Source organism: Coturnix japonica, chromosome 8 (genome assembly GCF_001577835.2).
Source record: "Coturnix japonica isolate 7356 chromosome 8, Coturnix japonica 2.1, whole genome shotgun sequence".
In the NCBI taxonomy this organism is placed as follows: Eukaryota; Metazoa; Chordata; class Aves; order Galliformes; family Phasianidae; genus Coturnix; species Coturnix japonica.
In genome coordinates this window covers 15319658-15339983 of record NC_029523.1, presented here as the reverse complement: position 1 = coordinate 15339983, position 20326 = coordinate 15319658, and the positions used below count along the sequence as shown (strand labels likewise).

General features: G+C 35.8%; 1 protein-coding gene across 26 annotated transcripts in view; it reads left to right on the top strand.

The window, feature by feature from the left end:
* The window catches only part of ADGRL2 (adhesion G protein-coupled receptor L2), a 376420-nt gene that overhangs the window by 305330 nt on the left and 50764 nt on the right, over nt 1–20326 (top strand). For all 26 annotated transcript variants that reach the window (XM_032446410.1, XM_032446403.1, XM_032446401.1 and 23 more), the window contains one exon: nt 17919–18028. In XM_032446410.1, the coding sequence (XP_032302301.1) occupies nt 17919–18028 (110 nt within the window). The remainder of the gene's footprint in view (nt 1–17918; nt 18029–20326) is intronic.

Below are 20326 nucleotides of genomic sequence, written 5' to 3'. Positions count from 1 at the left end.
TTCTATTACTTTCGTGTGAACACATGGGCATTCTCTACTTCTGTAGTCAAATATTTAGGCTTAATATCAAATTTTAGTTTCATACGGTAGAGGAAAATTAAGGATATCAAGCCTTTTATTCCTGTTCTGTATTCAACCTGTAACTTGTTCTATTATCAGTTAGGGAAAGGCTCCATTGTTTAGGTAATAAAAAGGTGATATAACTTCTTTAAATCATGTTTGAATTATCATTTTGTGGTTCTAGTTCATTGCTGTTAATTAGATCAAGCCAGATTTCCGTTGAGACTGCAGCAGCAGTGTCATCATCTTCTAATCTGTCAACTCCCTTTGAAACCACCTTCAATTGCTTTTGTAAATGTAGTGCCTCTCTGTAGACTTCCTTGTTGTGTAAAATGCATGTTGTGTTTTGATCAAAGTCCTCCTTATGTTCACTGCAAATACACAGATTAAGGTAGTCAGAAACAAATACAGAGGCACAATCTTACTTAAAGTGACATGAAACTGTTACTGGAAAGCTGAAATTTCAATCCTCCCCTTTCAGTTCATCAACTATAATAAGTTGATGGTAGCAGAGAATATTTTTGAACTTCCTCACTCTTCTAGTCTTACCCCTTTTTCAACAGGCCAAAATAAATATGCGATCATATGTATGACGTTGATTCTGTCTGTGCTCAGGAAGAATTTATCATTTTCATTCAGTTTCATTGTCCGAATGAATGACAAAGATCATTTGATGTGCTACTTTCTATTTTTGTGTGGCATTTACAGTAATTTGGAAGTTTTATGTCATATTCTTGCTTAGATCCTGCTATTAAGTAGGAAGGCTTTTTTCCTTTGCCTTATTTAATCTGTTTAGAAAATTGGTCAATTAATGCTATATTATAAGCATAGAAGAACACTGAAATTTTCTTACGGAAATACTAAAATTTCTGTATCTCATCTATTTATTGGCAATTGTAATTTAATTATTTATTTATTTTTATTTTGTTTTCTAAGGCAAGCTATTGTTTGGCACTCTGTTCATGTCCTTGATCTGATATCTAAGAGTATCACATCAGCTGGCTTTTGATGGAAGCAAAAGCTTAGAAAATACCTCACCTGAAGGACTGTCAGACTCATTTGTTTTCTTTTTTTCATTGACTAAAAAAAAAAATATAAAAAAATAAAAAAAATAGTACATCCATTAGAACAAATGAACGAAAGGAAAACTTTTCTTCCATACCTTTAGAAATAAGCTGCAATGATTTCTATGTTGCTCCTTAGCATCTTACTGTGCTTACTTTTAAGGATTAATGAGATGTTTTTATCACTTCAGACGGCTGTGTCTTTTCCACTACTTTTGACTGCTCAAGTCCATTTTAGAGCTGTACTTAAACGTGGTTGTGGCTATTATTAAGTACTCATCATTCATTTGCAACATTACTCCACAGGTTTTGTAGAGCAACTACATTTACTCTAGTTGCAATGTGAAAACACCAGATTAATGAGATCAATACTGTGAAATCTAAAGATCGAAAGATAACATGAGCTTTCCAGTTTAACGTGGCCAATCACACATGCTGCTTCCTTTTGAGAGATTTAGAGATTCTAGCAAACTTTGTGTTGCATCATCACCTCTCTATCTTAAAAACTTCAGGTATTCTCCCTCCTTTCTTTCTTTTCTTCAGTTCTTAGAAGATTTTTAGCTTAATGTTTTCCTAGGAAGCCCAGCTAGAACACTAATGACTTCACTGCTGTGCATTACCTTTATAAAGTGGTTATTAAATTTTTAGTTCCTGATTGAAATTGCATCCCAATTATTCTAGAATAAAGTCTTCCTCATGTATTTAGAATCTAAACTTCAGAGTGGCATAGGTAAAATTGAACCTTTGAAGAAAGGGACTAGATCTTTAGAAAATCCTTCTCCCCTCCCATACTTCTCTGATAATTAACCCCAGCATTTGTAAGTAGTTAAGTTGGAGATCCTACCAGGATTTAAGGCTTAGTGTAGAAATAAGCTTATTTCTAGTATATTTAGGCAGTCAGATTCCTTGGTACTCTGCTCTCCTTTACCAGGGACAAATTTTTCCTGCTTCCTTTCCTTCTTTAAAAAGGAATTACAGGAACAGGAAAGTGAAGATGCAAAGCAGCCTAAGGAAATAGCTGCAGTTGCTTGCTTGTAAGGTGTGTTCCTGCGGCTGCAGCTAGAAATTGTCATAAGACTTTGAAGTTGATAAGGCTGAATAATACTGTTCTTTATAGCTGCAGCAGAGATTTGAAAATTAACAGCATAAAATTTACTTACAACCACTTCCATTGTTAGTAGATTGCAGGTGGATAGCTGGAGTTATTTTCAAACTGCCTCGGTGTTGAGGATGTTCTGTCTCTAACCTCCACTTCAAAGCCCCGCTCTGTGGCCTCCAGCTGCAGCTGGGCATGGTTTGCTGTTAGAACAGGCACTGAGGATTTCATAGGTACTGCACACTGTTTGGATTTCTGTTCTACTAGCTTAAAATAATAAAACAGAAAGTTACATCAGTCATGCACTGTGAAATGGTCTTGAAATTTTCATGTAAAATTTATATGTATTATTCTTCCATATTCAATTATTATCATTTTCCTTCTTAACTGTGCACCAAAAAGCAAACTTAATGTTAATATATAATCATAAAGAGAAAAATATAAATTAGGTATAATAAGTAAACTTATGGAAGTTTAATTCTTTGAAATATCATTTTGAAACTTTACTGCAGAAGGTAAATGGGTTTTAAAAAGCATAACTTGTTTCTAGCAGTCAGGATGTTGTCTAATGTACTCATCCTGTCCATGCCTATGCAACGCATGTTCTATTCATTACTATGTCCATCAAAGACAGCAATAAGGAGTTCATGCTTGCGTTCCTATTGTGAACTTTTCTCACATGGTAGTGCTCGTAATCTGTTAGACCCATCATCAGTCAGCAGGACAGCTGCACTCAAGTGAAGTCTTCAAAATGGAAGTGGAGCAACTTCTGCTCCACTCTTCTCTGGGGGTAATCTAGAGAAGGGTTAAAGAAGGGTCAGACCCATTCTGTTTCCTGAGGCATTATTTTCTTCTTAATCCCTCCAATGTGAGGAGTGGGAGAACAGGGATGTTTCTTCTTTTCCATCCGTTCACATGTCCAACAAATAAATAACTTTAAAAATCCTTTAAATAAATGAGAGTGAGGCATTTTTGGAAGAAAACAAAATAAGTTCTCCATTGAAGAAAATACGCCTTTGGAGTGTTCTATCTTTTTCCTCTTTGTCAGCTCTGCAATAGTAACATTCATGCTGTCTTAATTTTCTTTCAAGTGAAAATAAGTTTGTTTTCTTCCCTAACACAAGTGAATACAGAAGATTTGCCACTAGGCTGCCATCTGGGAGGGATAGTAGTACCTGTGCTGTAATTGATTAATTTCCCTCATCGAAGTGAAGTAGCCAGGACAACAAACCTCAGACAGCACATCTTCTCTGGTAGAAAACAGAACAAGCTATGGGATCACTGCAGGACAGAATTAGAGCTTTGGCAGCACTTCCACAAAGAAGCATTTAAACAGCATTATGCCACCCTCTTCCATTTCTTAATGTGACTTAAGACAGTTTTCCTGGGCAGGATTTGATCCTCTGCCCTTCAAAACTGCATGTGAGCCCTTGAAATAAGCCTGTGGTTGTGGTAATGGTGGTGCAGGTTTTCTTGGGGGTCTGCCAGACTCAGACAAGGCTCTGCTGACCCCTGCTGCCATTCATGCTTTTTCTCATGCTTTTCTTTTTGTGGACAAAGATTGCTTCCCTTTGCTATAGATATTATGTTGTGGAAAGTGTCTCAGAGCAAGGGGTATACCTTGACTTGTGCTATTTCTGGTCATTAAGAGTTTGTATTCCTATTGTTTCCGTGTCAGAGAAACACCAGTATTGACCACAAGATAGCTTAGGGTGATGTGTGGAGTGAAATTCTCAGAGTTCATGTGCTGCAGAGCAGCTGTGGTATTTGTGTGCATCTCATCTGTGAGGTTCTCCTTTTGCTTTGGCATGCAAGTAGTATCAGCTTCAGCTTGCTGACAGCAGCCTCCCTAAATATTTACCATACAAGGTTATCAAAATTTGATATCTGTTTTAAGTATCCTTGAAAAATGAAGGTTTCTGCTCATCTGAAACAGGCATAGGTCCTTAGTGCAGCTGTTAACCCCATCAGGGTTTTTCTGCAGTAGAAACTTTAAATGTGCTTTATTTTTTAAATGCACATTTCACAGTACCAGGCCTGATTGATTTTTGTTTTGTTTTGTTTTCTGAGTGTTAGTCTGAAAACTTAGTTATGACTCACGCTGAGAAAAAGCAGTAATACACGTAGCGTATTTTCATGAAGTAGGCATAATCACAAAGCCTAGAATATTCATGACGCATACTGTAGTCCTTGGCTTTACTGCAGGAAAAAAAACTGGAACAACCATGACTGAGAATAACCTTATCTAGCATTGTTCATTTTCACAGTCATTAATACTTAATATGAAAGCAGTAGGTCTCGTTTACTCATTAAAAACAATGTTTGATTTTTTTTTTATTTTTTATTTTTTTATTAATGGAGTTGTTCCACTGTGGCATTACATAGTTGATTAAATACAAACCCTCAGATTCTGAGGTTCTGAGCAGTAAGGTAAGGTGAAATAGCTGTCAGTGGTACTTGCTAGTCTTTTTGTGGTGTGTTCTCTTATTATTTTCTGCAGAGGAAATTATGTTACGCATGTGCAGGCACACACATTACTGTAATCACAGGATTGGATGAGCTACAAAGAAACAATAAAAGAATCATTGATACCAAGTAATGACATTTAAAATTTAGATTTAGTTTAAAAAAGATTGGATTAATTATTTTGCCTGGGTGTAGCTTCATATTTTATTTAGTATTTCCATATATATTTAAGTTGCTTCTATTTCCATTATTACAGGCAAAAATAAATAAATAAATAAAAGTATTCCACAACAAAAAACAAGTTCTTCTTAAGACAGTTTACATCTTATCTGGCAAGATGATACATACATATGTATCACTTTCCTTGCTGTTTATGTGTTAAAATAAATAAATGTATATACATACATTTCTAAGCATTTTATATTGTGTATCTGAGTACCGTATAGAACAGATTCTTCAGACTCTGGTTTTCTTGTTTGTTTGTTTGTTTTTCACATTTCTGAAATGAGCTGTACTAGCCGTACATATTGTTTAGCTTACAGTTAATCATATATTATATGCTTTTGCTGTTTAATTACTTCCCTTGAAAATTTATGATTGTTTGTGAGAATTTGACATAGCATTGCTTGTCCTTCAGCACCTTATAGTTGAATATTGCTTTCTCTTGCACAAAGTTGTAGTTGAATTTTATGTTATCTTGGACAAAGTTATGTGACTTTTTATGCAGTTTCTGAATTTCTAGTCTAGCCCTGAGAAGTTCCAGTTCTAGTTGCATTCATAACTTCAGTATTAAGAAATTCTAATTTACTTATATATTATTACTGTGTCAAATACAGTTCATATGGAATAATACTGTAATAATTGAAGCCTATTAATTCCTCCCACCCCAATATATCCTCTGTAACACTGAGCCAAACCAGGCACGTTATCTGATAAGTTGATTTAGGACTTTCTACATGTGTTCATATAACCATTTATCTCAACCCTTGCCGAGGAGACCTTTATTAAGCTGTGATGACTGCTGAATATGAAATGTAACCAAGATTATTTTTTTATTCAAATATAATTTAAATATTCATCAAAGAGGAGTTATGCTTGAAACTGACAGAGACTATTAACATCAAAAAATATAATTAACTGCACTGGGTATCATGAAGCAGAGTTAGCCAAATAGCCGAGAGGTCTAATTGCTCTAGAGTCTGAGAAGCAATAGTTTTATTTTATACTGTTACTGTGGAATTAATAGTGATGTGGTTTCCTATGCGAGGCAATTAAAAGCTGCCTGTTAAGGTTCATTGCACTATAGGAAATTCGTTGGATATCACTTAGTAAACAGAACTGACATGGAAAAGGTACATGAAGATGGGCAGAGCAGAGTGTAGATCAGAAATTAGGATAGATTATTATGAATTAAATATACGTAAGTAAATTATGACTACTTGCTAGTATCATAAAGCCAGCTCTCCGAAAGAAAGTGAAAAGTTCATTAGTAGCACAAAGGAAATAGAATTTTAAAATTATTACAGGGAAGCTTTTTATTCAGAAGAGAACAGTAGCAATGGTTTAAAAATTAAAACATGTCCACAGAGTAGTATAAAAATGAGCAGATCTCGTATTCTGGAAACTTCTTTCTGCCTCAGAATAATCTCCTACTTATAATAAAAAGAACCTTCTGACCTTTGTGGCTCAATTAAGCTTTTTAGTTGAATTTAACAAGAAAAAAAAAAAAATCTTTATTGAATCCCATAGATTATGCATGTACCCAGGCTATACAGCCTAAAAAGGGGTGGTCATATTCATGACATTTTGACATTAATGAGCTTGCTGAAATGGAAAAGTTTAAGGATCAAAGATACAAGCAATAACAGTATTTCAAAGCATTTCTTTTTTTTTATCTCTCTAATAAAGAAATTGCAATCTAATTGCTTAATAAATAGGCCATGATTACCGAAAGACACAGATAATTTGCCTCTTTCCATTTTATTTTCTATGTATTGCGGAACAATAATTAGCAAAAATTCTATGGCCACAAATGGAAAAGGTCTTCAGCTTTTTCTTTTATGTAATAACTAAGCCTGAAATGAGTTTACATATATATATATATATTTAATTGATTGTGATAGAAAATTTTTATGTTTTTTTTTTAAGAAGCAATCTTAAGAACTATTGTCATACCGGTAAAATAAAATCAAACAAAGTATTCAGCTAGAATTACTGCTGTGTGTATAAAGATGGGCTGCCTTTTTCATACATTATTTATCATGCTTACCCTGTTTATATCAGTGACATAAGAGTGCGTGCTACTTTCTCAGAAGAGCGCCGTCTTTGCCGCTTCACAGCACAGTGGCTTGTACTCCCAGACTTGCACATGGTGTTAGCAGATATTTAAAGCACTTCAGCCTAGCATTTTATAGGTCATGATGAACTGAGCCTATAAAACAAGTTACTGCAATGAATTTAATGCAGTCTTAAGAGTGTTAGATAGATTGAATAGTCAGTGTTTGATGTATTTTTAGCCTGCAATGGGCACATCTGTGGGCAGGAAAGGCTCAAAAGAGGCAGAGTTCTTCCATGTCAAACCTCTTTCATAGCATACTGTCAGTACAGAATCTTCACTACAAGTTTAATACTGAGGACTGTGTTTTTTCAGTAATTCACTAAAATACAGTAGCTACAGGAGCCTTAGGATTTTGATTTTCTTCTAGCATGTACACAGCACTCCCTGCTCACCCCAGGTTCTGTAGTGCTTAGGAAAGAAGTTAGATAGCAGAATAATTTCATAGAGCAAGCTGCTGTGACCAAAGTCATATAGTTCTAACCTCTTACAGGAAAAGGTCTTACTCTTACTTAATGGCACAGAGCTGTATAATGTTTTATATCGTAAGATACATATTTTGTTGTTGTGTGTGCAAGAATGTCTATCATCTGTTCTTAGTAGTAATCTATGCAGCTGTGATCTTTAACCCTACTGTTTGTTGCTTCTCAGGTATCATGCTCCTTGTGATATAAAACATATCTATATATATGTGAGGAAGGAACGATTTTAAAATGAGTTTAATACATGTATTTTTCCAGCACTCAAAAATTGTTCAACGTTGCTCAGATTTTGTGCTCAATTTTCTATGACCATTTGTTACGTGAATTTAGGCTGAGTTATTTAAGTGTAACAATAACCAGTTTGGAACCTATAACCTTTCCATGTTAACTGAATTTCTTAAGAGCATTGAACTCAGCTCAGCTATTACACTTACAAAGCTGTAGGTGTTTTCTCATCTAGGATTTAGTGGCACTAATGCTGACTTTAGTGTGTGATTCTAGTGCCAGAATCACTGATGGGTATGAAAAACATCATTTGCTTTGTATATCCAGCTTTCTTAGATAATTTTGCTGTCTTTGTGGCTGAGTTATAGCAAAAGAACACCTCCTGGAGCCGCATTTAAAACAGGAGCACTTTGGGTAATGTGCTGTAGACAGAACACTTATGAGTTAGTGCTCAGTTATCACGAATGCCATCAGCAATGCCTTGTTGCTTTCTTATCAGCCACTTCCTGCTGTCAGCCCAGTGCTTATTTCAGTAGAAAAGGATTTGCATCAAATGTAATACAGTACTACGTATAGCTAACATGGGGCTTTTAATTGTTCGGACACATGAGACTCCTTCATTGGTAGACAGTTTGATAAAAGGATTAGGTTATGAATATTTTTGACACAATTAAAGATTATCTGTACATTGACAGTGTCAAGCCACTGAATTTTCTGATGGGTTTCTTACAGAGGTGAATGTGCTTGACTTAGTAGAAAAAAAAACAAAAACACAATCTACAGGATTTTTGGAAATGTAAAAGTGAGCAAACAAAAGCAGTCCCTTAAATGTTATTGAGTTTAAAACAGGAAGTTTCAAGAATCAGAAGAAAGCACACACCTCAAAAGAGTAACTTAATCCCTTTGTGGTTCCCAGGCTGGAGCAGAAGGATATGCTTCTGCAAGAGAAGTCCTGTCCTATACCTGGAAGCCTACTGAGCTTTCCATATGATAATTGAATCCAGCTATCACTGTGGGTAATGAATAACAGTGATTTTGTGGCAGGCATTGCTCTCAGAAGAAAAAAAGATACTTGTAGTGAGGACTCTCAGACACATTTTAATAGAAAATGACACCACTGATACAGAGTTGATTAAAGACCTACCAAGGGACAGCATTTCTGGGAAGGAAAAAAAAAAAAAAAAAAAAAAAAAAAGCAGATGAAATAAGAAAAGTTGTAATTTTGTTAATAGGTATCAGTTTAATATATATAACATTAAAGCCATGAGATCTACATAAAGAGTGGTGAGCAAAAGGATCCTACCATCTTGCTAGTAGATTGCATTTTCATAAATCTTGTAAAATAACCAAGTTGTCTTTTGGCCTCTTGCTCAACATTTTGCCCCACGTTCTGTTGAGCCAAACAAACAAATCACTCCCCAGCCCTGTGGAATTGGTAGAGATGCAGCAGTGGCACATGGCCTTTGCTGATGAAAATTATAACCCAAAAAGGGAATATTCCCCTAGGTAAGTTTACAAAAAACAATTTATTCTTTTTCGCTCTGTAAAACTCATCTTACATGCAGGATCTCTTGTGTTATTACAAACTCTAATCCTCTGAGTGGGTAATTAACGGACCAGAAAAGCCATTTGTGGAAAGAAAGAGCCATCAGAGTGAAAAATATTTCTCTACTGAATGATCTTTAAGGAGTAAATAATTACAAGAGTGAGAGGTTTGGGATGACCAATCTAAATCTGAACATAATTAGGATGAACACAGTTTGAAAATCGAAGCAGTTGTCATGTGCAACAATTCTCATATCTGAAGACTAATTAAATATTTAAAAGCCCCAAACTTCACACTATTCACAGAAAAATAACCTGCCACAAAAGGGTCTGTAACTTTGCACATAATTAGGAAGGGTTACAGGGAGAAAAAATCAGATTGGCTCCAAGGTTCTGCAAGGTCACATCTTATTATGGTGTATCTTTTATATGGTCTGATAACAAGTTTCTTGCTAATTTAATCTAAGTAGGGCATCCCATAGTGATTTCCCATTTCCCTTGTTAAAAATGTGATGGCTTTTCTGTATTCAAACTGCAATAGGTGAGCATTTTTATAAATAATTACTCCTAATTGATACTGGTTGTAATATTTTTTTATTGTTTGGGGGGAACGTGTGTTAAAGGTCAGTTAGGGCCCGCTCCTACACACACACACCCATCCGAAACTCTCTTCATCCTGCTCTTTGCAAAGGGAAACCAAAGGACCTCATGTTGCCTCAGTGGTCAGTTCTGTAATTAGCAAGTTTTTATTACCTGGAGGCTAAGCTGCAGTTACAGTGGGCATCTGTTTCTGCAAGCAGAAGAGCTTTGCTGAATTTATGAGATCTACAGTGAGTGAGGCCTGCTTTGCACTGAACTGTCCTGAAGGTCAAGTGCAAGTGTGAGTGGCACAGGGGGTATCAAGACTTCCACATTTCAGAAGAATGTCAGTAATGAATCACCACTATCATTTTAACTACCTTATTTTAGTAATTACAGTGGATGATATTTTGAAATGTATTTAAGATCTGTACAATTTGATGCGAAGGATAAAGCTACACATTTTCAGTAGTGTAATGGTTCAAGTTGCTCTTCATTTACTAATGATTCAGAAGCTGTCTTAAGTGATTCAACTTCTAACTATGTTATGAATCTGATGAATATCAAGCCATGGATAACAAAGATCTACTGTGCTGCAAGAACAGGTTTTAAAGGGCTTTTACTATTATCCTATGATCTCTGCCTGAGAGTCTCTTCTATTCTGAGTCTGTTGCAGCATTTCACCTGGGTGTTAGGCACTGTTCTTGAGGATTTGTGCTTGGATTTGCTGTGGCTCTGCTCTAGGACTGTGCCTCATAAGTAAATGCTGCTCCATGAAGCTCCTTCCCAACCCTACCTTTCTCTATCTGTGACCTGCTTGCCCCACAAGGCGTGGTGCTGTGCACATGTTCACTCAGTGTGAATAATCTGTGTAAATTACTCAGACATTATGATGCTGCACTACTAAAGTTTTCATTAGTAAATAAGCATTGCTTTAGGCTATTTATTTTGCTTAAACTGTGAGACATTTAATTGGGTCTTTTGAACTGATTACTTTTCAGCAGTGCAGATCTGCTTAGCTTAGTTTGTGTACTAAGACATACACTGTGTTTAATCCCTGCTGCATTTTGCTTGCAGAACATACATGCATGAATAATATGACAGGATTATGAATATGACTTTACTTGCACTTCTTCTTCCTTAGGCACAAATATTTTCTCTAAAATGTTGGTGTCTCTGCTCTTATGAGGTTTTGGTTTTGGCTGTGTTCCAGGCAGAATTCAGTGTCACTGGCAGATTGTTCCATTTACTTTGCACGAATAATTGTGGATTTATTTGTGTGATTTTTCCTGTCTCTGTCTTACAGTCAGCTCCTTAGAGGCTCTTGATGGCTCCTGTAGGCCTTTCACATATGTGGTAGAAAGTAGGAGGGATAGAATGATGGGATTATAAAAGCACTTTAGAAATTATCAAGAGTTGGCACTTTCGTATTCCACTGGAATCTACATTTCCTTTTACTGTTTTTTCCTGTTTTATCTGATGCTGCAGTTTCAGGTTAATAACAATTCCATAATAATAGCATTTATACAAAAAGGAAAGTACTGGAACAAGAATGATTTGGAACAAGAAAAACTATCACTGATGTAATAGCTACAGTGGGAATAAGAGAAAAGATCTGTCTTTTTTAACAAGTGACTGCTTTGGACTTACTGAACATAAATACTAAAAAGCAAATGGGTCATAACTAAATCCATTAAAATGGATTAAATTAAAAGAAGAGGTTGAAAGCAAGAAACAAACACTCGGTTAAATTACTTTGCCATGCAGTTCCAATACATGTTCATTGATAGTGAGTCGGATTGGGTAGCCCTACGAAAAGGCCTGTGGGAGTTGTGTATTTTCTGCTGCATTTTATTGTCTACTTCGAGTTTTCATCCTTAACACGTACCCTTAGACTCCCACAAGATTACATTGTAAAAAGAAAACAAGATTTCATGTTATTGTATATTTATTGGGCAAATGAAAACAGAACTATAGTGCACCTTGTATAGTAATAACTATACACTATTTAGCTTTTTAATATTATGTTTACTCAGTAATTACAAAGATTCAACAAATCATCAATATTTTATTTAAAAAGAAAATAAAAACAATTTTGTTAGTGTTTTTTTTCCTCCCGGCTATATTTCATCTGAGCTCACCAGGGTTATTGCTTTAGTGGTCGTGTTTCCAAGTGCATAGGAAGTCTCTTGTGAATTTTTCAAACTGGTACCTTACTGCTTTCATGGTCACGGGAAGATTTCCAATGTTGAAGCATAATTCTTATGGCCAAATTCTGCCTTTGTACGTGCTCCTGCATCCCTCATTTATTCTTAGATTTTGAAAGGTACCTCCACAGCATGCTAAACCTGTTTTCACTTCAAGCTAAGTGCAAGTGTATATGTCTAAGGTTCCTAACATAAAATCACTGTTCTCTGGCTATTTGATATGTAGTTTTTGTACAGGTTTCTAAGTTGAAATTAATAAAACATAACATTTAAGTAATATGTGACATCTTCATACATATGTAACTTCGAGTTTAATAACAGAAGTGGAGGTCTAGTGAATATGCAAACACAAGCAGAAGCACATCTCACACAGCAGTTGTAGACCGTTAGGAATACATATGTAAGGACAGCCATTTATTCTGGGCAAAGAGGTTCAGGAATTTTTCCATTTAAAATATGCTGTTGTTAAAAGTCAATACACGAAACGAAGTCATCCCACATTCCCATTTCTTTTTACTCAGACTACAACTCACACAGGGTGAATAAGGAACAAGAAGACCATATGGAGTACGTGATGCTGTAACTCAGAGTTTACGTGCTGCGAGTGGTGTCTGAGCAGGTTGCTGCAGGCAATACGCAGGAACATGCAGTCGTGCTAGCTTTTAAGTATTTAATCAATATGCTGAGAAAGATCTGCTTCAGATCTGACTTAAACATTTCAAAACATACCAAAGTGGATGTTCTCATATATTAACAATTTTGTTAAAAATTAATTTCATCTATTAAAATAGGGTTTTAGACTATTTTTATTTTTTTAGCATTTTAAAGTGCATGACTTTTCTGTATTTGCCATTTTTTAGCTTGCCTAAAGAAACACTGCATCCACAGGAAGCTTCAGCTGAACAGTCTGTGGATGTTAGATGCTAACCTGTTCTCTATTCAAAATAGCAGTGATTTTTCTTCTATATTGCTGTCTTTGCCAAAGTTATATATAAAAACAAAAGCATTTGATGGGTAAATTGTGATGTGGACATTATTTTTTAACTATCTTGCAGAGCTGCAAGAACCACTTGGAGAGTAACTGTATTTATCTTTATGTGGCATATGGAACCTGCCCAGGAAGATGACCTCTTCCCTCTCTTTGGCCCACCTCATGTCGAAATCTCAAAAATGTGCTTCTCAGATTGTTGCATTTCACTTTCTGGTCCAGTCATGATGCACTGTGCTTTTCATTTTAATGCTGGAGTATTTGTTCAAGTCCATAGACTTTGCATTTTTAATCTTCCTTAGAACAGTGGTGAATAATGGCCCTTGGCAGGAGATAATGAAATTTTCTTAATTTATATTTTCAAGCAGAAGCTTCAATTGAAAATGGCATCCTGTGGCCTGGAGACAGAGCTCTAGTGCAAGTTTCAGGGGAGCTGTAATAATAATGCAGTGCCAGCGGTGACGGAGAATGATAGGACAGTGAAGAAGTAATTTAAGAAAGAAAAGAGAATGTACCAAAGCTTTATTGTAGCATATCTAATGATCTGCTGAAGATTCCCAATAGCTTTTGGAGCATGACAGGGGAAACTAATGTTATCTTGCCAAAACAGAAGCCCCTGCTTAATCAGCAGAACAAGATTATTGATTAAAACACCTCACACAATAGACATGGAATCTCATCTCCATACATTGCACCTGGTAAAGCGCAATAACAGGCATAAGATAATAATAATAATAATAAAAAAAAAAAGCAAAAGCAATTTGTTGGGAATTGTACAAATCAACATTAGAGTTGAAATGCAAACAAATTATTGTGGGAAATACAGCTGTCCTTAGAGCATAGCACAGAAAGGGGTTGGCTACACAGTGAGTGGAAGATGCTAGTTAACAGCACTGCTGGAGCTAGTTTACTTCCCTTTTTTCTGCATTTATCTGAAGTGTGAAAGGGCCGTTCCTCGTTTGCACAGTCTTTCATCCTGAGGTGAAAGGAGTTCAGACACTGTACTTTAACTGTTAATTAAACACTCCATTTGATTTTTAGATTACACTAAGTGATGCATCTGCATTATGAAAATGTAACCTTTTTTCATTCATACTAAAATACTGAAGAAAAAACTGTTAGACTATGCAATTGCTCCTTGCATTCGCGGAACAATTATATTTCCTACATTTCCCTTTCCTTTACATTTCCCTGTGTTAGCACAGGAACTTGAATCATCATTCTTTCACTGCTACTGTTAGTCTTCCCCTAACATAGGGTTTCATACTTAATCCATGCATTACCTTTTCTACATCGGCTGTTTTTTGAGGATCTGCTTTATTTCCTTGTAAATGACAAAGTTATCATGTCATAAATCTTTGTGAATATCATGAATGTCTCAAGCATGAAGATGTTTCATTGTCAGATCATATGAACTTTAAGATTGTACATAAAAACCTGTGAATTTGCATAGTTTAAAATATGCTGGGGAAGTATGCAGTTAACTAGATTACAGAATGCTTAAATGATACTTAAAGCCAATAGAACACTTAAACACTAGATTGCAAACACTTAAACATTAAAATATTTGTGATTTGACTTCTTAAATTCCCAGAACAACAAATGCTACCTCATACCAGTAGGAACAATTGTAAAACAGTTTGGATAGATGAACTGAATGAACAGAATGTTGTGTAGAAAATATAACTCTGGTTAAAATGCATGAAGGACTTGAAGTTAGTTGGCAAGGTTATGTTCTGTTTTGTTTTGTTTTCTTTCTGATGGTGTCTGGGCCAATTTTTCAAATATCCAGGAATTTTATTTCTGTTGAATCTTGTTTTGGAGTAGCCACATTCAGAAAGGGCTTACCCATTCCAAAAGGAAAATAAACCTGCAGGCAGGATTATGCTGCACAGATTGTAGCAGTGTAGTATCGTCTTCCTTGGACATAATGTTTCTAAATGTAAATTTTTCTCAAAATTGTGATCTAGAGTGGTGGTAAGGTACCTTGATATTTTGTAGCTCTGTAAGATAAGATGCTGTTTTAGATGGACTATCTTTTTGTCCAATATAGGTGAAATAAAGAATGTCAGCTGAGACCTTTAGCATTTGGTAACATGGTCTTTGCAGGCAGCAGCAGAAGCATAGGCCAATAACTAATACTGAAGTTAGTGTCCCAGGTTTTACAAGGGGAAAGAAAGAACAATTTTGAAGAAGGAAGACTACTATTTATCTGGAGAATAAATGACAATACTGTAAATTCTCTGAATGGCTAGTCTCAGAACTACCTCTACAAGGCCCAAATATCGTTCATCTCTTCTCTAGAACCCTTGAGTTGGGATTGACAACTGCTCTAATAACTGTCATTTATGACCAATTTAACTGGGTAACAAATAGTTACCTGAATGCAGATTCTGTTTATTTATTTTTAACGTGTGAATGTATGAATCAATATACTTCAATTTGAAGTGTTAGAAGCGTATGGAAATCAGAATCTTATACCAAATGATTACCAAGTTTTTTAAAACACAAGCAGCAGTTCATTCCTAAATATAAGTCTGTGATTTGGATGAAGAATCTTTATTTTTTCAGTTATCCACTTAATTGTTCTTGCTCTAGATGGGGATGCTTTGTAGTACTACTGTGCACTTCAGCACCAGGGTTAGCTCATTGCATTTTGGAACTTCAGTCTCCTTCATTTTGGCCAAAGGTGAGCAGGAGGTGGCCATATGCAGGACACATAAGTTCTTACCTATTGAAATAGTCAATAGTCATAATTTTTTACAAAGTCAGCAATTCAGTGCCTGAAGTTTGACAGTGGCTGTTACTGTAGTAAGACAAAAATACTGCACTTCTGATTTATTGTCATTATACACCCTTTTGATACAAGCTTGAAACTGACCTTCATCAGTTTCGTTCTCAAATAATTCTTCCCAACGTGTATCCATTTTGTTTTGTAATAAATCAATATTTCTTTCTTAATTGCTGCTCATTCAAGTGTAAGATGAAATTTTCATACGGCTCAAAGCTGTGGAAGCCATTACATTGAGTGATGCACTGCAGAGAGTATTTTTGTAGGAATGCTTTTGGCTTCATTTTAATTTAAAGAAATTAGTTACAAAATCTTACTTTTTAAATGCTGGTTAGTCTGGCCTCTACTGTGGAGTTTAAAAAACTTGGTAGAGAGGTAAGACCAAAGAGATCTGTGAAGTTTAGGATCATTTTCCCTTCTACTTCTGTAGTCTCCTCTTACATCACGCATCTGACAGCAGTGCAGTGACTGTCTGCAAGCTGGTCACATTACACTTCCATGAGGCTCTGAGTGCCATTGTAAGCATCCTACTTTCTCCAAACCCTAATACCCTGTGTAGGCTGTTGCAGTGAGTAATGCTGGCAGCCTGAGTGGCAAGATACTGGGCTGACTGGCAAGTGACAGCCAGAAAGTCAGCTCCTCACCATCTACCTGCCTGCCTATCCTGGCTTGCGTGGGTTATTTGCAGTCAGTTTTGAAATTACGAGCATCACAAGATGAATAGTTTTGTCTGTTTTTTTTTTAAAGAACAGAGAAAAGAATAAAGTCAGAAGAGATTTTACTCCTTAGTTTACTCAGCAAGAAGGTCAGTTTGTCCCAGCCTATTCACTGATAGCTTGGTTAGAAGGTAAATAGGAAAATTATTTATATCCAAGTTCTTCAAATGGGCTTGTTCTACTTCTCATGACATAGTAAGTAATCATTCTTACACCTGTTGGCAAAGTACAGCTGGAGAAAGCTGTTGGTACAAGATAGATTATTTTAGCTTGAGATTTCTTATTCAGGGAGTGTGGGAAGTAGTAGACAATAGAGCATCTGATGTACAGCTGGAGTCAAAGGCTAAGCTATTACTTAAGTTTATTCAGTTTGCTTACAAACAAAAGTAACCCCTGAGAAGATCAGCCAAACTCCCTTTTCTTTTAGTCACCAAACTCCCTGACCTTCTCTTTTCCATCTATGTCCTTTTGACTATTCTTTTCTATGTTACTTCTTGACCATATCTTCAAAGTTAGGTGATATTTTTTTCATTTAAAATTATAATTCTATATTTGGCCTGGAAGTCCCAGATTATTATTATTTATTAAAAATCAAAACCACAAAACAAAGAAACAAAAAAATCCCAACAAAATAGAAAGACAAAATGCCAGAACATTTTAAAATAACACTACATTCAGAAAATCATCGTGGCTGGGGGCACTTCTATGAATTTCTTCTTTGCATAAAATGCATTGGCTTCCATTGTTCAACAAATAATTTATATTTCAGTATTTTGTCTCCTCTACAATACATTGTAATTAATTATCTTGCAGTTCTTCTTAAATGTTTTTCTAATTTCCTCAGACTGTCATTATTTACTTCTTCCTGTAACTTAATGGAGGAAGTGTAAAGACCACCAATTGCTGTTAAAGTAATTAAAATCAAAATACCTAATGTTCTGTGTCTGCAGTAACTCTTCCAACCAAAATCATGGGTACCTTTAATCACAACAGTATTTTCTCTGAGACATAAAACCATTCAAATGTATCTCTGTAGAGATTAAAAGAATTAGTTGTTTGTGTGATTGTGCTTTATATATATAGATATAGATATATGTTTGGGGCATCTATCCTTGCTTCTCAAAATGAGTGGCGTTTGAAATAACAGTAATACCCAAATTTAGGAGTGTTAAGCCTGAACTGAAATATTGTCTTGAAACCTTGTTTATGGACTTTGACTGATGTAGTATTAATTAAATTTGTTGTCTTATGGATTGGACTGCCCAAGTGTGAAGAGAATTAGCGCTGTACATAGCACTTTAGTATGAACTTGCAAATTAAATGTAATCTTAAATTAATTAGCCTGCTTTCTTTTCCCATTACAGGTGCAACAACCGAACACAGTGTATAGTAGTTACTGGGTCAGATGTGTTTCCTGATCCTTGTCCTGGAACATACAAGTATCTAGAAGTTCAATATGAATGTGTTCCTTACAGTAAGTATAATCTTTTTATTCTTGTTCACTTCCCTTGGCCCTCACAATTAAAGCTGGAGTGCTGTTCCATGGAAATAAGGCATGTGTTTATGGCCCACGGATCCATTATGCATGCAGAGCACTTACAGACTAGGGCCTCCAATTAGCTTCACGAAGTGTGGAAGGAAGCCATGGTGCAATGCTGGCCAAGTGTCTGTCTATGTTCTTAAGTGTTTGGCTTTTAAGGCTACTGTTTTTCCAGAAAACAAACTCGAATTAGCTATTCAATAGGCCAGATAGAAATTTGTACTTCTGCCCAATACCAGTTGCAGACAAATTGGCTTGGCTCACAGACTTCTAAAGAAGGAATTGACTTCAATTCTAATCATGATCTACTTAAAAGGCTACCTTGGTGAATTCGGGCTCACAGCAGAACCCAGCACTAACACTCCTGGTCAGGAGGTGTTGTAAGGAGACTGTGCTTTAGGGGCACATTTGTAAGTGAACTCAGATTTGTAGTGAATAATTCATTACTAAGTAACTAAACTGCATTTCTTAAAAAAAGTGGGAAAAGGAGCAAGAAGAGTTGTTCACTTTTAATGTAAAGCAAAAAATGTGAATTGTGCCTTCAAATCAGATGTCAAAACAGAACCTTTAACTGAAAAATGTAAATACTGAAAACACTGAGATCAAAAAATCAAAAGTAATAGCTATTTCAGCAGTTTTGTACAATATTCTTTCTAATGCCAGAATTCACTAGCTTTAGACATGCTTCTTATTTCCTTGTAAGAATTAACGTTGTGTTTTTTTTTTTTTCATTGACATGTATGCACGTGCATAAAAGTTCTGCAGATTCAACACTTTTAACTGGTTTTGCTTTCTTGTAAGGTCATTCTTTGCAGTGACTTCTCCCTCATCCTGTAACTCCACAGAGAAATAGCTGTGCTTGCAGTGGAATTTGAGGAGTGCACTGATCATTCCCTTAAGTTATTATTAAGTGTGAATGTCTTGATCTGCAGTAATCCTTAACCAAAGTCACATTTTCTGTTGGTACAGGAAACAGGCCAAGTCTGAGATGCAAAAACACTGTGGTGACAGTATACATCCAAAAATGAAGGAAATGAGTTCTGGCATAAGCAAAGCTATGTCAAAACTGTCCATAGTATTTACTGCACAGTTTTAAAATTTAATTGTTTTAAACTGAAATACTGTTCTGTACTGCTTCACCACATTGATCATTCACTGTTGTTAAAGGCCAAACATGGATCATCTTTTTTCTCTTCATTTCTGCTGTGTCATTGTGAAATGGATGCTTGCTGATTTTTTTTCTGTACCATTTGTAGGATTGGAAGCCTACTTCATACAGTGATCCCAAGTACCATTCCTCCTGTGTGTAGTTTTGGTGGCTTGTTATGCCTGTTCTTCTTGTGCCACTTTTAAAGAGTGATGTCTTACCCCGATCTAACCAAAATTTTGTTCCACGAAGATCGCTTTTACTTTAGCTCTATTCTTATTTCCAAATTCACAAAAGAGGGCAGTGCAGCTGATTCCAAACGATGGGGTCAGTCATATGACAAGAGATCATGTTTCCAGTTCCAGTAGGCTAGTTCATAGAGAAAAGGTATAATGCAAATAATGTTCAAACAATTCTTCATGCTGTTTTAGGAAGAGAACTGTGGATATATTCTACCAATTGGGTATTGCTATCTACAGGAATCTTTTCTTTTCCAGTTTTCAGAAGTATAGCGCGGCCTACCCTGAACTCTAACATGTAGCTATTCTGCTTTTAAAATCTTTATTTTTGTTTACTGTCAATTGCACTGGCCTACCCCTTGAATTATGTAATTCTGTGTCTATCGTAACTCAGGATTCTGGATACTGCTTGTCTTTCCAAGTACAAGTTTTGGAGTTTGTTAACTGCAACATGTACAGTGATGACACTTCACCTAATTCCAGAATTGTAAGAGGAGTCATATGTTGTTACAAGCATCAAAAAGGCTGACAGCTATTAAAATCAGTTTTGAAGTTTAATTCTAAGTCACATAGTGCTGCAGTAGCCATTTTGATTATTGACCATCTTTTTTCCATGTCCCACAAAGCTTGTCCTGATATTCTTGCAAGTCTCGATCAACACCCATTATCAAGTCTGATTTTTTTTTTCTCCCTTACTTGTTCCAGTGCTGCACTTCTAAACATATGGAATGACTGAAATTATTAGGTTTGCAAAGAAGATGGGATAGGCTTTTGTGGGTCTAGGAAGAGAGGTGTTTAGTCATCACAACAGCTCTAACTAAAGTTCAGTTCTGATTTTTACTTTAC